The sequence below is a fragment of the Amphiura filiformis genome, chromosome 1, assembly GCF_039555335.1.
Source record: "Amphiura filiformis chromosome 1, Afil_fr2py, whole genome shotgun sequence".
In the NCBI taxonomy this organism is placed as follows: Eukaryota; Metazoa; Echinodermata; class Ophiuroidea; order Amphilepidida; family Amphiuridae; genus Amphiura; species Amphiura filiformis.
This window is the reverse complement of record NC_092628.1, coordinates 10,190,862-10,202,686: the sequence shown is the minus strand read 5'-3', so window position 1 is coordinate 10,202,686 and position 11,825 is coordinate 10,190,862. Positions and strand designations below refer to the sequence as shown.

The window sequence follows — 11,825 nt, the reverse complement described above, 5'->3', positions numbered from 1 at the left end:
TTAGTCACTGCGACTCAAAATTACAAATGGATCAATGATTTCTCTGTTGATATCGGCAATAAAACTACAGAATAAAATCACAATGTTTAGTTGCTACCTCCATAATAATGAATTCACACAAGTTCACACGTGAAAAGTGTCACACGGTCACACATGAAAAGTGTGAATTCATCACCGATCAACAACAGTTGGCTCCTATACAAAGATATTGGAAGAGTTGTTGAAAAGCTGTCTTGGAAATTTGATCTTTCTCTGGAAAAAGGTTGAACATGAAATGGGGGGGGGGGTGGACTCACATTGACCCTTCTTTTTCAATTCCCTCTCACCCAATGACCCCCTTTTTTGTTTCCTTGTCACCAAAAGACCCATTTTAAAAACATTTTGGGAAAATTTCTGATCTCTCAATGAATGACCCGATTTTTTTCATTATAACTTTTTGACAATTTTGTATCAACTTTTATATCTTGATCCAAAATTTTTCTGCAGTCTCACTAAATGACCCCCTTTTTCGGTCAGATTTTCACCAGTTTCACATAAAGACCCCTTTTTTGGGACCTTCTCCCGGAAAGACCCCCCCCCCTTCACTTCCAAAGTTGAGTGCCCCGGTGAAATCTGCCCCTATTATAAGCATTTAGTATTGTAATGACTATTTAAAAATGGCAAATTTTAACCTTCTTGCCTTCATTCATCATCCTAAATGTAAGAGTCAATTTAAAGCTTGAACCTACCCACCCCAAGCCTCGGCATATTATCGATGTCAATTTGATGATTGAGGTCATTATTATGACCTCGATCATCAGCATCAAATCGATATCGATAATATGTCGAGGCTTGAGGTGGGTAGGTTCAAGCTTCAAATTGAGGCTTGCAAATTAAAAAGAAAATACCACACATGCCATAATTGCAACCAAGACATTACATTGACTACTGAATCTCAATTTCATCAAAGAAATTGTCGTCCAAAAGATCTTGTTCAATTTCTTCATCATCTCCCAAAGAAATACTAACAGATACCGACTCAAAAATACTATTTCCTCTTGCCATGTTCTTGATCTGTGCTTTTGTACTCTCCTTGCTTTCTACTCTTTTCATTTTTTCTTCCCCAGGTTTTGTTCCCTCATGATCTGATGTTAGTGTCCTAGTAGCTGTACTTTGTGCAGTTTCATTCTTGCTTCTTTTCTCGCTCTCTTTTTTGACACACTCTTCCTTATTCGGATCTCTTTCATCATGACCTGAAATCTCATTTCCTGTACCTGATGCTAATCTCTTTTTGTCCTGCTTGTCTTTCTGGTCAATATTTCTCACACATGTCCTAATTCGATCTGCAATTACATTATCAACAACCAATTCATTCTTATCAGCACAGGCAATTGGTTTCAAATCACAGAAATCCTTGTACGATTTCTCCATACAAATCCGTACTTTTTCTGCTATCTCATCCTCCAGAGCTGTAAAGTTGGTTTGTAAGAAAGGATAGCGTGTTGTGTATGTTGCCGTATGCCTAACCTCGGTAGATACCTCCATGAAGCCTGTAGATGTTGTTTCTGCTTCAGGGCTTTCCATGTTCTCATTTTCACCTGAAGCTATTTTGTTTTTGTCAATAACAGATCTCTTTCTTATGTGAACCTTGATTCCCATAGTTTCTTTCTTCGACTCATCTATGCCGATACTTTCCATTTTCAACTCTTGTTTCTTTCTTCCCATTTTGTTCTTTTTATCTGGAGCAACATCTTGACTACAATCCCTCTGGGTTCCTTCATCATCACTACATGACGGATGTCTATTACCATCCCTCTTATTCCCATCAGATCCTATATTAGGTATCCCATCACTATCACCATCACACCCATCACTTTGTGGTTTCCAATCACTATCATCATCCCACTCATCCCCATCGCTATGGTTACGCTCCACATCATCCATCTCATTTCCATCACTTAACCCAGGTTCTCCAGCACTTTCAATCTTGATGTGTTCACTGTCTTCCTCCTCTTCGTACATTTCTATTTTCATGGTGCCCGCATCTTGGTATACTATCCTTCTTTTAAGCTCTGTTCTTTCCTCATCTTTGCCGACTGCTTCCCTTTCTGTTGTTCGCGAGTCTCTATCTTCACCATCTTCAACTTCATTTTGTATAAAATGATAGCCGCTCCCTATCTTCTCAATCTTAATAGTAGGCACATCACTTGACTGCATTCTCTTTGGGTTACCCCTTCCAGATTTTCCTTTAATATTTGATTTCCCTACATTTTTCACACTTGCTTTCTTTGCAATTTTTCTTTGCTTCTTTTTCTTCAAACTCTCTTCAAACTCCTCTTCATTAAATACTGCTCCATTGAGTTTTGCCTGCTTAATGCCCTGACTCCTTCGTTTACTATATTGATGTTGGTCTCTGAATCTTCGCAATATTTTCTCTTCTTCATCTTTTGCATCACTTTTCGGAAGCATTTTCCACTCCTTGCAACTTCTGAAATGGGAGCCACACATCCAGTCTGAATAAAACACTTTCCCGCATCCGCTACACTTTGGTGGTGGTGTATCCTTGTGAGTATACTCGTGTACATAATATTCATGTTTGTTATTAAATCCCGCTTGACAAACCTCGCATTGATAGCGTTTCTTGCCAAAATGCTTTTTCCTGTGAACCCTTAGACTAGATGGAAAAGACGTCGCATAATCGCATAGATCGCACTTGAAATCTTTCCGTCCTTCGTGCCAGTGCAGATGAAACTTCATTGTTTGCGAATCGCTACTAACCATTTTCCCACACACTTTGCATTTCTCTTTCTCCGGTTTCGCCGGTTTTTGGACGACTAGATGGTTTTCTCGTTTGGAATTTGCCAATGTTATGCACGGACCTACAGTGTTTTTTAAGGTCTTGCTTACGAACAAATATAGCCTCGCACTGATTACATTGAGGCGTTAGTTGCCCTGCAATGCATATTCCCATTCTATTGGCATCCCTCACATGCTTGTCAAAAACTATGTAACTTGAATACTGCTTTTGACACATATAGCAGGTTAAATCATGAAAGCCTCTCATCTTCTCTGGTGTCTGATTCATATGCCCAAATTTCTCGCAATGCGCTTTAAAATAAGATGCCATCTGGAAACGTAGGTTACATAAACTGCATCGGTAGCGCACCGATTCTACATGTGTCATCTTATGCCAGTATATTTCATGACTGTTTTTGAATGTCTTTGGGCAGCAAGGGCATTTATGTGGCTCTGCTACCTGGTGCACTTCAGTTAAATGTTTAAACAACAACTTATTCGAAGGAAAAACAATGTTACATATATCACACTGTCTTCTGATTTCTTTTTTCAATGGCTCTTCTCCGATATTGTGTAACTTACGAAGATGTATATTCAAATTGGTTTCCCACTTGGTAGTGAAACCACATATATGACAAATATGTTTTTTCCCTTCATGCTCAGCTGCTATATGCTCCTGCAAATGGTAAATCCTACCATAAGTTTTACTACATATATGGCATGTGTATATCGTGGACTCGGAGGCAAGATGTTCACTCTTAAGGTTGCTGGGTTTAGGGTTCTTTTCGTCACATTCCTCTTGATTTGGTGAAGACTTGTCTCCTTGCTGATCCTCTTCTTTTTCCATTTTAGATGGTTCATGCTGCTCATTATTTGCCTGGGTTGTAGCACTTGGTGAATCATCTGAGGTGTCTGTACAAAAATTACAAACAATAAAAAATAATCTGATCATTTTATCTTAAAGTCTTAATGTACGATTTCCGTCAAATTTTGATTTTGTTATTCTTTATTCAAAATGTTGAAATAATATTAGTAATAACTGATGGGAGGGTTGCTGTCCATTTTAGGTTGAAAGAACAAGGTAAAGTGAAAGAAACCCCACTGGTTATTTTGGCCATTTAACACACAGTTCTATGGGAGGACATATTATCATAGTTTTTAAATTATGATAATATGTCGAACTTTGCTCTGTTGACTTACAAAGACAACAAATTTGGCCGGTTCCATTTCGGTGCAAGTTGGGACATGTGTAAACATTACAAATATGCAAAAAAATCAGGTTTGAAAAAAATTAACCAATTTCATATCGTACATTATGGCTTTAAAGGAGTATTTCGTAATCCTAGCATCCTCTTTTAATGACATTTTACAGTAGATCCCAAAAGAAAAAAGCTTATTCCCAAAATTCCCAACAATTTTGCATTTGTGAGTAATGCATGATTATGTGTATTACACTGCTCCATAGATAATGTGTTGTAATTTCATTCTGGTCTACCAGAATGTAATTCAAATTTCACAATATTTTTACTAAATGAATCAATCTGCAAAAAATTGTTTGTACATAAACATTATGTAGCCAGAGGTTTCCAGTGGTATAAAAATCTCAACCTTTTTTGAGAAAAGTGTGGGGGGTGATGCTGTGACCCACCAAATACCCTTTTAATAATCTTATCTGATCATTTACCTTGTATTATCAAAGGTTACACATATATTTTGACAAAATCTGTCCTCAAATTTTATGCAGATACCAGGTAGACAGCATTCAATTTTGAATGTCGTAGGAAGAAAATTCACAGTGTATCTTAAGGGAACTGGAATGAGCGTTTTGACAGCATTTTTGTGGGACATGAGAGCACATCAGACCTATCGAATTGCATTCTGAATACGAAGAATGTCTTTCTGATATCAAATAATTTTCATTTTATGAAATTCACGATATAATACAAATTTTATGACAAATTATTAAAATTTGATATTTTTCACATTTTGGAGATATAACAGTCCTTGAAGTAAATTTTATAAATTTAATGATATAGTCTAAAAGTGTATGTAGCTGGGAGGAAAAGCCGACGATCAATTGAAAATTTTGACCTTTCATATTGAAGATATGGATTTTTTCCCCAAAAGACCTAATTTTTTTGGTGTTTTGAGAAACAAAATCCATATCTTCAATACGAAAGGTCACAATTGAATACCTGAGTGGAAGAAGGGCCCAACTCCACCATTTTTGCCAAATTGAGTTACACCCAGCATGTTATTGCTAATAGACAGTACTACCTTATGTGTGAAAGAAGGGTTCAAATCCACACTCTATACAGCCTTTTCAAGGGTACTCAACCGTGATATGCATGGAAGAAAGGCCCAACTCCAGGAGTTGGGCCTTTCTTCCACTATACTGGTATAGTGCCACCGCATGAACGCACACACACACATTAAGGTGCGGGATTGTAACTATCTAAAATATCCTGACAAATATCCAATTAGCTTCAGCTATTAGCTATTAAGATATTTGGATATTATTAAAGGATATTATGGATAATTTGGATAATAGTTGCACCTACTGATATTTTGGATATTTGGATATTTTAGATAATTTGGATATTATCAAGGATATTGTGGATATTTATATATTTCAGATATTTGGATATTTTAGATATTATGGCTAATTAAGATATTTTAGATATTTTGGATATTATTATGGCTAATTAGGATAATTTGGATATTTGTTATATTTTTCATATTATTATGGGTCATGAGGATAATTTGGATATTTCAGATATTTGGATATTTTAGATAATTTGGCTATTATTAGGGCTATTTTGGATAATTTGGATATTTTGGATATTATTGTGGCTAATTTAATTAGGATAATTTGGATATTTCAGATATTAGGATATTTTAGATATTTTGGATATTATTATGGCTATTTAGGATAATTTAGATATTTTAGATATTTTGTATATTATTAGGGCTATTTAGGATAATTTGGATATTTTGGATATTATTATGGCTAATTAGGATAATTTGGATATTTCTGATATTTTGGATATTATTATGGGTCTTTAGGATAATTTGGATATTTCAGATATTTGGATATTTTAGATAATTTGGATATTATTAGGGCTATTTTGGATAATTTGGATATTTTAGATATTTTGGATATTATTATGGCTAATTAGGATATTTGGGATATTATTATGGCTATTTAGGATAATTTTGATATTTTTGATATTTTGCATATTATTAGGGCTATTTAGGATAATTTGGATATTTTGGATATTATTAGGGTTATTTAGGATAATTTGGATATTATTAGGGCTATTTTGGATATTTTAGATATTTTGGATATTATTATGGCTATTTAGATAATTTTGATATTTTAGATATTTTGTATATTATTAGGGCTATTTAGGATAATTTGGAGATTTTGGATATTATTATGGCTAATTAGGATATTTTGGATATTATTATGGCTAATTAGGATAATTTGGATATTTCTGATATTTTGGATATTATTATGGGTCTTTAGGATAATTTGGATATTTCAGATATTTGGATATTTTAGATAATTTGGATATTATTAGGGCTATTTTGGATAATTTGGATATTTTAGATATTTTGGATATTATTATGGCTAATTAGGATATTTGGGATATTATTATGGCTATTTAGGATAATTTTGATATTTTTGATATTTTGCATATTATTAGGGCTATTTAGGATAATTCGGATATTTTGGATATTATTAGGGTTATTTAGGATAATTTGGATATTATTAGGGCTATTTTGGATATTTTAGATATTTTGGATATTATTATGGCTATTTAGATAATTTTGATATTTTAGATATTTTGTATATATTATTAGGGCTATTTAGGATAATTTGGAGATTTTGGATATTATTATGGCTAATTAGGATATTTTGGATATTATTATGGCTAATTAGGATAATTTGGATATTTCTGATATTTTGGATATTATTATGGGTCTTTAGGATAATTTGGATATTTCAGATATTTGGATATTTTAGATAATTTGGATATTATTAGGGCTATTTTGGATAATTTAGATATTTTAGATATTTTGGATATTATTATGGCTAATTAGGATATTTGGGATATCATTATGGCTATTTAGGATACTTTTGATATTTTTGATATTTTGCATATTATTAGGGCTATTTAGGATAATTTGGATATTTTGGATATTATTAGGGTTATTTAGGATAATTTGGATATTATTAGGGCTATTTTGGATATTTTAGATATTTTGGATATTATTATGGCTAATTAGGATAATTTGGATATTTCTGATATTTTTCATATTATTATGGGTCTTTAGGATAATTTGGATATTTCAGATATTTGGATATTTTAGATAATTTGGATATTATTAGGGCTATTTTGGATGTAAACATGAAGAGGAATGGAAGAAGAAGAAGAACAAGAGGTTAAAAGCAGAGGGTAAGGAGTATACTAGTACAAGTGGGAAGTATGTGCCAGCCAGACAGAGTGGAGATAAATGCCGGTAAGTTTCAAGCCATATAATAATGTGGGCTAGAGGAGTTAGATAATAAACTTTTTTAAAAGAAAGAAATTATGGTCCGTTCGCGTTTCTTATTATTTATTTATTTCATTTTTGATCGAATCACAATGCAAGTAGGCCTAATGGTAAGAACTGTCGTGTTTTATAACCGTCAAGTTAGAGTTGGAACGCAATAGAAGTTTTCTGTTTTATTTAGATGCCGTCGCCGATGCCTTACCTATTTCAGTGATGAAACCAAGGAGATGCTTATACGCAAGTTCAACAAACTTGGAGATCATACAGCCCAAAATGCCTTTCTCACTGGGGGAATCATTCCACGACAAGTTCAGCGTAGACGTCCATCAAATGGCCGTGGAAATCCACGGAATGTTGCACTTGTTTACAAGGTATTTCTTTTTAATAGGATCTATAATGGCTTATGCATCTTCCACTTTTAAAACTATAGGTTGACATGTAGTGGAAGTTTTTTTCTTTGAAATCACTGGTAGTGAAAAAGAATACTAAGCTAGTATAACATGAAGGCTTAAAATGTTGATACTTGTTTGTCTCATATTTTGTGTTTCAGGTAAAACATGGAGATGACTATAAAGTAGTATGTAGAGAAGGCTACGCAAGTCTCTTTGGCATTGGTGTGAAAAGAGTGTGTTGTGTTGCAAGTACGGTAGCTTCAGGAACCGTTCCTGTTGATGGTCGTGGAAAACACAACAACAGGCCATATGCAACTTCAGAAGAGCATAAGCACATGATAGACCAGCACATCAGGTCGTTTCCTTATCGGGTTTCTCATTATGGAAGGGAAAGAACCAAGCGACGGTATTTGGCATCGGAGCTAAGTGTGAGGCAAATGTACGTCCTCTTTTTAGAAAGACATTTTCCAGATTCTTACCTGCAGGTGAAGAGAGGCATACAGCCTGAGTCTGTTCCATGTGTAATAAAGTATAACAAGTACCTTCAATACTTCAATGACAACTTCAACTACAGATTTGGCCGTCCACGTACTGATGTGTGTGGTACATGCGCAGAACTTGAGGTCAAGATCCAGGTGGAAAAACATGCTGCGACCAGAGAGCATCTGAAAACGGAACTCAGACTTCACAAGCGCAAGGCGCAGTCATATTACACTAAACTGAATGCAGATTCTCAGAGAGCAACTGCAGATGAAAAAGTGGAAACGTTGGCATTTGATTTTGAACAGAATATACCTTATCCGCATCTTCCAGTGGGAGAAATATTTTACATGAGGCAGTTATGGCTTGATAACTTTTGTATATACAGTGCCAAAAGTCAAACATCAACCATGTATATGTGGCCAGAAACCACTGCCCGACGTGGGGTAAATGAAGTAGTATCGTGTTTGAAGCATTACATTGACAACAAGATACCAGATGGCGTCAAGAAGCTGAATTTGTATTCAGATGGGTGCAGAGGACAAAATCATAACCATACAATGGTGCAGTTTCTGTTCACGCTGACAAAAAATAACCGCTTTGATGAAGTACACCACCATCTGCCTATCAAAGGCCATAGCTTTCTTCCATGTGATAGACATTTTGCAACTATAGAGAAGAAGAAACGAAGAAGAGAAACGGTACAATGGTATCCTGAGTGGATCTCTATGGTTGAAGAATCCTTTGAGGTCGAGAGAGTTGAGCAAGGCTACATTAAAGATTTTCGTGGACATTTGCAGCAGTTCTTCAAGAAGTCTACCAAGCGAGGAAACAAGAAGTACAAGGTGTCAGAATATAAACACTTCAAGTACAGTTCAACTCACCCATATGAAGTCGAAGTGTCCAAGAGCATGATGGGATTGGGGGCACAGAAGTTTGGCTTACTAAAACCCAATGCAAGACCGACATTGCCAACAGCTAAGTGCTATTCAACTTCAATCCCAGTCAAGCCAGAAAAACTGGGTGACATTAAAAAACTCAAAAAGTACCTAGTTGAAACTACCAGAGAACTGGTAGATCAAGTCACTTCAGCTGATAGTGTAGATGATGACGATGAGGACAACTCGGATTATGAGAACTGAGAACTGTTGAGGATGAACTGAAAAAATATGAGAACTCAGAGACTGCTACAATGTAGTTTGTTGCAGACTTGTTATTCAGACAAAGAAAGGGCCTGACCGACCCAGATTGGGCATTTTGGAAGATTTCTTTTTATATATTTTAGCAAACAAAGTTGACTCAAAAAACGTCAGCGAAGATTTTATTGTATATATTTGAGTGGGTTGGGTGTTAAAAAGATTGTGATTATCTATGCAGTGGAATGCAAACTTACAGAGTAATTTGCTACTATCATGTATAGTGTCTGCTTGGGGAATCTGGTGCTAGAGTAGGTTACTCAGAGTTTACCTATAATACATCTTTTACTGCGTAAGTGGGGCGTTGTATATATTGAATAGGCATGATAGGGGTGGGTGTTTTAAAAACGTTTTGAGTATCTACTTTGGTTATTCACCATAATAAACATTCATTTAAACCAAGTCCATGCTTCTTTTTGTGTAACTGCCAGTTTTCTGAGCTATTTATAACATTTTGGCCAAGGGAACAAACATTTTCCGTTATCTTGGTGGAAGAAGGGCCCAACTCCAGCTCGAACAAAGACCTCTGGCGTTGCCATGGTAACAGAATATTTCATATCAGATGGATAAATAAATGCATGCTGGTATATTAAAGGTCCCCTGAAGATTGAAAGATTCTGCCTGGAAAACCAAAAATAATATTCAGTTTTTTGTGTTTTTCTCAAAAACATTTTTGGTGGAGTTGGGCCCTTCTTCCACTCAGGTATTCAATTTTCAATTGATCGTCGGCTTTTCATCCCACCTACATACACTTTAGGTAGAAATCATCAGATTTATAAAGTTTACTTGAGTACTGTTAGATATCAAAATATCAATTTTTAATGATTTGCCATAAAATGTGTATTACATTGCGAATTTCAAAAAATCAAAATTATTTGATGTCAGAAGGACATTTTTCGTATTCAGAATGCAATTCGATATGTCTGATGTGCTCTAATGTCCCACAATAAATACTGTCCAAACGTTCATACCCCTTCCCTTAAAGGTCTAAATAATGACTAGTACAATGTATGTTAGTAATAATTTTATTCTGAGTCTAAGGGAAACCTTTGTTATTATATTAGTGTTTCAAATCAATTTCTTATTGCATTCAAGCACCAAGCCTGTTTTTGGGAAATCTTACGGATCAACAGATTTCGTTAAAATTTTGTGTCTGTGGTGTGTATGATGCCGATCAAGATTAATGTATGCCATACAGACACTGTTAAATTTCATCACTCATATGCCAGTACTGACAGTTTTACAGTTTTTAAAAGATTTTCTGTCAATTTTGACAATTTACTTTCTCATGATATGTCAGGGACCAACTCTTGATGAGTCTTCCTAGTTTGGTCTTCCTAGTTTTGTAAGAGGTACTAAGAAAATTTAGCCCACAACCCCCCCTCCCCCACATGCTGTATTTATACATGTTTTTTTATTATCTGAATGTTTTTTGATGTAGTACTTTTGAATGTGCAATATTATGTATTTTTAAATGCTTGCTGGTGAATAAAATGAAATCAATGAAATTTAAAAATGAAAGTAAAAACATACCATTTTGTGTGTGATCCCGATTCCAACGCTTGTCTTTGTCATCGACACTCATCCCTACTATTGCAAGCAGCTGCTCCAGTTCCTCATTCTTTCTGGTACTCTCTTCTAATTGATGCTCATCCATTATCTAATATCATAATTTATAAAAATTCAAAAAGAGTTATCATACAACTTGAACTCTTGTAACACATGCCTGTAACATGAACACATTAAATCATGTCAGGATTTTTAGAGCTGAAATTCTGAATACCGTATTTGTAATAAACACTCCCTCTAATAATCCCTTGATACTGAGAACAATTAGTCACTCAGTGTTTGAAATTTGCCATTGGTCTCTCAGATAATATATCAGATGTAAACACCTGCTGCCACCTACCCGTATTGAATCTCATGGCAGGAACCTTTTTTGGATATTATTATGGCTAATTAGGATAATTTGGATATTTCAGATTATATTTGGATCTTGTAGATAATTTGGATATTATTATGGTTAATTAGGATAATTCGTCGGCTGTATTCCATAGTGGCGTATAGTGATTTTTGGTCATTTTTTTGAAAATTGGCACATGTGTTTTTAACGATGTTTTCTTTCATTTTTCTAAGTCTCATCAGTCAAAACTAGCTAATTAATTAGTAATTAATTAATTAAATGTGGCGTATAGTTAAAAAGTGAAATTTTTTGTTTTCCATAGTGGCGTATCGACCATACGCCACTTTTTATACACATTTTATAATTATGAAATATAGGCAAAAATGAAAAACATTGTATGTCATAGTGGCGTACACGTCTTAGTGACGTATCAGACCTATACGCCACTATGGAATACAAACGACGAAAAGTAACGCCATAAGGATTACACGGCGACCGAGGTGGCGTAAGGTTAACTAT

At 34.8% G+C, this 11,825-nt stretch overlaps 1 protein-coding gene across 1 annotated transcript; it reads right to left on the bottom strand.

The window, feature by feature from the left end:
• Positions 1-606: 606 nt before the first annotated feature.
• LOC140150141 (uncharacterized) lies at positions 607-11,066 on the bottom strand. The gene is made up of 2 exons (XM_072172173.1): positions 10,937-11,066; positions 607-3,687 (listed from the first exon to the last, which is right to left on the bottom strand). The coding sequence occupies exon 2, from the start codon at positions 2,758-2,760 to the stop codon at positions 925-927; it is 1,836 nt and encodes a 611-aa protein (XP_072028274.1). The 5' UTR covers positions 2,761-3,687; positions 10,937-11,066; the 3' UTR covers positions 607-924.
• Between the last annotated feature and the right edge of the window lie 759 nt (positions 11,067-11,825).